This window comes from Salmo salar, chromosome ssa17 (genome assembly GCF_905237065.1).
Source record: "Salmo salar chromosome ssa17, Ssal_v3.1, whole genome shotgun sequence".
Taxonomy (NCBI): domain Eukaryota; kingdom Metazoa; phylum Chordata; class Actinopteri; order Salmoniformes; family Salmonidae; genus Salmo; species Salmo salar.
Window position 1 is genome coordinate 13,600,001 of NC_059458.1, and position 8,443 is coordinate 13,608,443.

Here is an 8,443-nt window from a genome sequence, read left to right on the forward strand (position 1 = left end):
ACGTGAAGACAGTCCATGGACCAGAGGCCCACGTCACAAAGAAACAGCGCAGCGACCTGCCGCCCAGCAGACCCATGCCACCCAAAGAGAATGGAGAGAACGAGACAGGCCGGGGCATGGAGGAGAAGATGGACAGCACCTCGAGAGGCACGGAGGACTACCTGCAGGTCACGTCTATCAAGACGGAGAACTCTGTGGTAAGAGATCATCTGGTGTTGCAGCCTATCATCCGATGAGAGATCATTTGGGGTTGCAGCCTATCATCCGATGAGAGATCATTTGGGGTTGCAGCCTATCATCCAATGAGACATAATTTGGTGTTGCAGCCTATCATCCAATGAGAGATAATTTGGAGTAGAAGTGGAAATATAATTCAGCAAACACAGACAGTTTTTAGTTTACCATACGGTTATGTTTACCATATGGGGGCAGCAGGTAGCCTAGTGGTTAGAGTGTTGGGCCAGTAACCGAAAGGTTGCTAGATCGAATCCCCAAGCCGCCAAGGTAAAAAGCTGTCATTCTGCCCCTGAAAAAGGCAGTTAACCCACTGTTCCTAGGACGTTATTGTAAATAAGAATTTGTTCTTAACTGACTTGCTTTGTTAAATAAAAAATGTGTGCCTTCCAATCTATGGTTTAGCCACTTTATAGATTTTTGCAGTCAGATAATGCCCTTCTACTTTCTCAGTCTGAGCCCCTACTAACAATGGCATGCAAATCTTACCTAACAAACCTTTATCCTTCCTATTTAACACTCTCTGCACATTTCCTTTCCATTTCTCTTCTCTTTGAACTTTTCCTTAAGGACAGACATTACTAAGGTGAGCACAGCTTCAGTTTGAGCTTCAGTTCAATACAGAATATCTTTCATAATATCTCTCATCATTTTATCATCATGTACTACTGCTGTATGACAAGCCACAGCCAGTAAGGAACACAGTCCAAAAATGTGTATAATAGTTATTACAGAATTTTAGGGCCACATACTGTACACCATAAAGAGGGACTGGGGAGCCCAACAACCCAGAGAGACATAGATTCATAGCCCCATATGCTGGCTTAGCATGTACTCAAGCATCCTTTCATCTCTCCCATTTCTAATTCACAGACGGTCTTAAGGGAGCTGTAATCTGTAGCCACCCCGACCAACACTCGTTATTTACAATTAAAGTTGTGGAGAAAAGAACTTGCATGATTCGCTGTACATCTCCTTATGTTGTTATGTTATCACTGTTCTACTTTCTCTTCGTTAGATGCTGATCCCTTTCCTTTTTAGATAGTTTATAAACATGTTGTGTCTCTCTCCTTCCCTCCCGCTCCTTCCTTCCCTCCCTCTCCATCTCTCTCTCTCTCTCTAGATGTATCAGTCCAGCCCTGGTGGTCAGTCGTCATGTAGCAGCGAGCCGTCGCCACTTGGCAGTTCCACCAACCATGACAGTGGAGTAGAGATGGCCCTCCACAGCAGCGGGGGAAGCATGGGGGACCTGACTGGGCTGGACGACCCCTCAGGGCCCCTCATGGACTCCTCCTTCTCTGGCCTCTGGTCTGGGACAGCAGGGGGTGGGGTGGGCCTCCACCTACGTCAGCACCTAGGCCCCAGCCACATCCACAGACTAGAACACCTGAAGAAGGAGAAACTGAAGACGGTGGGGGACTCCTGCCAGTGGGCCAATCATCATCCATCTCCTCCAGTCCAGAACACCAAGCTACCGCCCATACCAGCAAGCGGTGAGTGAGCATAAAAAGAAAGAAGTAACCAGTGTTTTCATAATTATCCTTTTTGAGTATTCAGTACATTCAGAAAACTACTCAGACTATATTTCCCCTGTGTGAAATCCATTTTTCTTCTCTTCAGGGTCCCTTCTGGAGAGAGGAAATATTGGTGGTGGGCCTGGATCGTTCCTCAGCCTCAGTGAGCTGTGTTCCAGTAAGGTGACTGTCCTGAACCAGCTGGACCATCTGATGGAGCGCAGGGACAGCACCACCAGCACCGTCTCCTCTGCCTACATCAGCCGGCGCTCCTCTGGCATCTCCCCCTGCCACTACAGCCGCCGCTCCAGCGACGCCTCCACGTTCAGTGGCCACCGCCACAACAACATCAGCTCCACCGGCTCCTACGACCCCATCTCTACAGACCTGTCCCGGAGGTCCAGTGACGCTAGCCAGTGTGGAGGTGGTGGAGGAGGGGGAGGGCTGCCCAGTCACCTCAGCCTCACCCCCGCCCAGCACTACCACCTCAAGGCTAAATATGCGGCGGCTACAGGCGGAGCCCCACCCACACCTCTACCCAACATGGAGAGGATGAGTCTGAAGACCCCCTTGGCCCTCTACAGGGATGCTTCCCAGGGAGACTCATCGTCTGGTTACTCCTCCTTCAACCCCATTGCCCCCAGTGGTGTTCTCAGGCGCTGCAGCGGCGATATGGGAGGCTATAACGGCCGCAGCATGATGCCCCACGAAGCTCCGTCCAACATTCCCCGTCGGGCTAGCGACCCCGTCCCCCGACCGCCATCGCTGGACCCGCTGTCCCATCAGTCTCAGGTGCAGCGCTACAACAGCATGGGCAACATGCAGAACCTCCACCCACATGCCTCCCAGCCCAACCAGGCCCTGTCTGCAGCCGAGCGGCGCCACCTGGCGCCCCAGAGCCACCAGCCGCGCTCCGACGGCAGTCTGCAGCGATACCCTTACTGCCCCCGGCCGCCCAGCATCTCTGAGAACGTGGCCATGGAGACCATGGCCGGCGACATGAGCGGTAGTCGCAACAACAGTGAGGAGGAGATGATGGTACTTCCTGATGACGTCGTTCACTACATCGCCTGTCAGGGCGGATCTGGAGAGTCAGACTGTGCCAACGGGTACAACCGACAAGCACAATGTGGTTTCCATGGAAACACAATAAACCCTAACCCCCAGCAGCAACAGCCGTTTTACCACCAGCAAAGGATGGCTGTGGTGGACACCAATATGAATATGAACCCCTCGTCTGCACCACAAACCATGCCCCTCTTCTGTGCCCACAGCCCAGGCCATCCGCAGCAGTCTTTCCCCTCCTTACCCAGTAAGACGAGCACCATGCCGGTGCAGTGGAACGAGGTCAGCTCAGGTACTGTGGAAGCTCTTCACAACCCAAGTCAACAGCTGCCGTTCGGTCGAAGCAACCCAAACCTCGCCATGGTCCAACAGAAACAGAACTTTGTCTCGTTCCAGAATCAGAATCTTAACTCCAACCAACACATTGCACAGATTATCCACAACCTGGCTCACGCAGCACATCAGGGGAGAAACATAGAGCAGCATAAGGATGACTCCAGGCTGAGCTGTGTCCAGCAACAGAGCCTACAGCAACAGCAGCCCGCTAATGCTAACCTCAATGAACCAGTGAGTCTCGGGTATGGGTTTAACCAGGGTCTTGGTCCTAGCGATGCTAACGCTAACCAGCGGTCCTCCTGTAGTAGTATGGCAGTTGGTGGCACTCTGGGTATGTTGAGCCAAAACAGTAAACAACAACAGACAGTGCACACTGTAGACACGCAGAACAGCCGGCTGAGGGCGCAGCCAGGGGGGAGTCAATCGTCTCAAGTCACATTTAAGGATAGCGGTGTGAATTCTTCGCGGATGATCTCACAGAGCTATAATATAGTGTCCCAGGTTCAGCATCCCATCCAAAATGGAGTTCAAATACTCCTCCAGCCAAGACCGCCCACAGAACCTAAGTCTCTAAGCAGACAGCATTCAGGGTCAATGACAATGCAGCGGCAAAACTCAATTGGCAATCACTGCAGCAATGGCAACAACACAGACAGCAATGTTATGCTCTACACAGGACAGATACACGTGTTTGAGCCAAACGGAAATGTCAACATGCAGATGATGACATCATCAGTAGTGGACGTTCTTCAATGTCCCTCAGACAGCACTGAGACCGCCATGACCTCACCGGGAGTAAGCAACCAGGTCTCCAGTACAGAGGAGCCCCAGATTGACTTTGACACCATGCTGGATGACGGGGACCACTCCAGCCTGATGTCAGGCACCATCAGCCCCAGTATCCTCCAGAGTCTGTCCCAGACCTCCTCGAGACTCACCACCCCCCAGAACTCTGTCACCCTGCCCTCCCTGCCCCTCCCTGCAGGGGGCAGCAACATGGCCATCGGCGATATGAGCTCCCTGCTCACCGCGCTTGCAGAAGAGAACAAGTTCCTCAACATGATGTCATAAGGACGATCCCAAATACACTGAAGGCAGACACAGGTAAAACCAGGGTACCTACCTTGGTGTATTTGGACCAGGACGTGTGTTAAAAGAAATGACCTATTGTAACCCAAGCTCTAAGACCAAGAGTTTAAACTGACTGTGTGAATGACAAGAGGGGAACCTACTAGTTAACATTGTTGCAGAGGTCCTCCTGACCATGTGATTGAACACTAAGCACCTCATTGGAGAACTTTGATGACCACCAGAGACTAAGGAATGTATGAGATTCTGAAGACTTCATGCTAAAACACCACCACCACCACTATGTTTGTGCTACTTATTGTATTATCCTGTCATTATGAAGCTAATATGGCGATTTCATATCGATTGAGAAGCCATATTTTGCCTTAGATGAGTAAGTAAGTATAATGTAATCCACAGCACAATTCTGTTAATGTTGTACATGAGATAGTATACAGTTCTGCAGTAAAACAAGTTTACCAAGTGCCTGGCTATGCCGCAGAATATGTAAGACAAGCATATGACACAGTTCACGTTGAAACGCAACCAGGTCCTTCTGTATGATACCAATTTGGGATTTTCCGATCTTAAAGACACACGTATATGTAAATAGTGTAAATGACTTGATCTAAAGTGATTTGATTCTTTCTTTCAGATCTTATTTGAAACTCATTAAAAAACATTCTGTCAGTGAAATTGCTATAAAAAAAAACAATATGGGAGAAAAATTATTAAATAATTCAATAGAGTCAGAATAAATCTTTTTCTAATCTATTTAGTCATGTCAGGTCTATTTCCATACAGTGTCTTCGATATGAGCCATTGTCTTATTTGTCTGTTTGGTTGAGTTGGACTTTTGAGATGAACAGTGACGTCTCAGTGTCGGGGATAAGTTGTGACTGGAATTAAGCAACAATTTCAAAAGAATATGCAAATACTTGATATGATACATATTCTGGGTGTGATAACATTGCCATTAACGCTTGGTGATGAATTAGGAAAAATCGAAAAGGGAAAAAGGATCCTCCTTTTCAGTGTCAAATGTCATTTTCTCCAGTGCAGCCCTTGATGATGACGAGGATACTAAGATATCATAGAGTATTAGGAATCAAAGTTTTTTTGTATACTTCCATGCAACTCTGTTGTGATGGATATGTATATATCTTTTGTACATTTTTATGAAATACAATATTGTTTTTTGTTTTTTTTACAGAATTGCTGTCTGGTGAGTTATTTCAAACCATGAGTGTTTTTTGTCATGGAATATGACATGTTTGAAATTAGGTTGCGTTGTTTCAGGTCTCTAATATACAGTACCAGGCCGATTGAATTCAAATTGGCCTGTAAATTCATATTACACTTTACTAGAAAAGGAAAGTACAGATATCCCCCCCACAATATAAATGGTACGTTGTTGTATTTCCCACTCCTTGGTTCAAAACTGAACATGGAGACAGTAGACACAATACACAGTAGCCAGTACATCAGAGAGTTGAACTGTTCTTTATTAACCTCTCCTTTAATCTCCTTTAATCTCCTTTAATCTTAGAAGTATATGAGTGTTGATTGCTTAAATAATTCAGGAGAAAAACTTTCTTCTTTGAAGCCACACAAGTTCTCTCTCTCTTTCCTTGCTGCCAACAAAGCATTTTTCCTCCACATCGTATCCTATCATATCAGACATTTATAAAGACACCGGCTATCTTTCAGGGTGATTACGGAGGCTTTGAAATAGGTTCTTCTGACCCCGTCTTGCCCCTGCTTGTAATGTTGGCCTGGACACAATGCTAGTTTCACTCCAGAAACAAATGAGAAAGGGCACACTTGTAAAAGCACAGAGTGCATACAGAGCAGTTTAAAAAGTTAGCCTGTGTGTAGTCCAACATTAGCATTGAAAGATTGGCCCAAAGGAAATGCCTGTTGAAACCACATAAAACACACCAGTTGGGGAGAGAGAGAGAGAGAGAGAGAGAGAGAGAGAGAGAGAAAGAGAAAGAGGTCCAGGGAGGGACAAAGCGTCAAGCAGAGTGTTAGCGCTGAGGAACAAATTATTTTATTCTGACAGCTAATTCAGCCGAGAATACGTTTGATCTGAGGTTTTTAAGAGATTTTGCCACTGGAATTCCTTATTCTCTAAGAAATGAAAGAGAGAAAATAGCCTGAGGATATGAAATCGTATCAGTAAAGGGGTTAGTCATAAATTAGCAACACCTCAATGTATTGGTAGATCTAATAGGATGATAATTGTGAGATGTACTGACTTGTGCAGTATGTATAGACTACAAACACATCGTCTATATTAGGCAGACATTGAGGGTGGGGAAAAACTTTGGTCCTTAGAAATCTAGAGATGTTTTAAAAGAACCCAGGTTTATTACAGGCCTTAACCTCATACCTAGCAACCCTAACGCTAGCTTCATGTCCACATACCGGTTCAACCCTAAGCCTCAACCACAACCCCCCTAACCCTAACACTAGCTCCATGTCCACAAGTACCAGTTGGGTTCTCAGTCACAGAAACAGTAACCAACAGTGCAGTAAGTCCTCAGTAAGTCCTCAGTCCTCAGTGATATTATTAGCCGAGGTCATTTTCAACCCTTTCTCATCACAGGGCCCTCAAAGGAAAGCATGTCCCTCTAAACCCTGCAGTAAAGCAGACACATCTGTTGTGAATTAAAAGGGCTTTCGAGGTATGCATTTTACAGCATATCCTGCATTCTTCAGTCCCCAAGGGGAGAGGAATGTGATTTACAGGTTCTCCTTGTGAGTGACAAGGTATTCAGAACACACACACACACGACTCTTCATACAGCTGCCCACAGACATCAGCCACAGACAGTCTGGCACACGGCACAGCGGGGCAGCTGCATGCTGACTAACACTGGCACTGGTCTGGACTGGTCTCCACCGCTGCTAACCACTGGACCTGGGACAACTCAAATGATACACTGGCAACATCCACAGGTATGAAAGACAACCGAGATACACCATCTCCATCCAGTGGGACATGGGACTAGTGCTAGAGCAGTGCACTGAGCCACAGGCCCAGGAGAGGAGCACAGTACTAATGATGCTTTAATATAGCGCTGCTGTCCTCTGGAACAGGCTCTTGACTGATTGGATGAGCAATGAGAGCAGGGCAAAGAGCTGCAAGCGCCATGCTGGAAAATCAATCAATTAACCAAGCAAGCAGATCCAGGCTGGCTCGTTTACAGGCAGCAGGCAGGCAGGGCCCCCTAATTACCACACAGGGTTAAGTCCTTACAACGCTCAGCATGGGGTCTAAAACAACCATCTTTGGGTCATTGAATAGAACAACAATTGCATTTGATTATTCAACAAATGAAGCATTGCAAAAGATTTTGTATGTAATGATTTGTCATTTTAACCTCAGTAAAATGGTGCAGTGACAGTTTCCTAAACCAGCCCTGCCTGATAAAAATTCTGAACACCTAGTTTGTCTTCTGCAGCACCCTTGACCTTCGTCAGAGAAGGCTTTCATCCTGTGTCCCCTAGTCAGAACATCACCATCCACGGTGGTGCATCAGATCAGCCTCAACACACACACACACACACTTCCCCCTGCGGAGGGGCCTACACATGTCTGTTAGTGATCTGCCGGAGATCTGAGGGTCTCTCCGTTCTCACCAGGCCCCCGTGAGAGCTTCCAAGAGGGGCAGCCAGCCCCCCCCCCACTCTGCTGATGCTCGCTCTCATTTAACTTCCAGAGTGAAGAGTGTTTGCTGCATGAGACACACCCGGGCCAACACACTTGAAGTGCCTCTCCTACATCTCCTGGATGTTGTTAATTAGATATAGCACAATACCAAAGCTCTCCTCTCCCAAAGTGGTGTCAGGGGCTTCTGTCAGAAATAGAGAGAGAGAGAGAGAGAGCGAGCAACCACAAAGTTGTCAGCACAAGCACCCCCGATGAGGAGGAGAGGGGGAGGAGATGAGGGGGAGATGATGGTTTTCCCTGCATATAGGATGTAGCAGTGCCTGGGCTGGTCCTTATTAGGGAACTGATTGTGTTTGAAATGCGATTGTCCCATGCCTGCTCAGATGGAACAGCACATTTTATATATGGGCTGCCAGTCTACACGACGACAGTGTTGCTCACTGTTTGACTGGCCGCATGGGAACTGAAATTGATTCATAAATGAACGTTGTCTTTCAGTGGCAAAGAGGCCCGGCTTGATATTATTTTTATAAAAATGAATGCCCTA

At 47.3% G+C, this 8,443-nt stretch overlaps 1 protein-coding gene across 1 annotated transcript in view; it reads left to right on the top strand.

Moving 5' to 3' along the window:
* LOC106575189 (zinc finger protein GLI2) overlaps positions 1 to 5,432 on the top strand; it is a 73,663-nt gene extending 68,231 nt beyond the window's left edge. The window contains exons 12-14 of the mRNA XM_014151515.2: positions 1 to 197; positions 1,358 to 1,727; positions 1,855 to 5,432. The exon at positions 1 to 197 is cut by the window's left edge and continues 67 nt beyond it. Of these exons, the coding sequence (XP_014006990.2) occupies positions 1 to 197; positions 1,358 to 1,727; positions 1,855 to 4,220 (2,933 nt within the window). The 3' untranslated portion in view covers positions 4,221 to 5,432. The remainder of the gene's footprint in view (positions 198 to 1,357; positions 1,728 to 1,854) is intronic.
* The last annotated feature ends 3,011 nt before the right edge of the window (positions 5,433 to 8,443 follow it).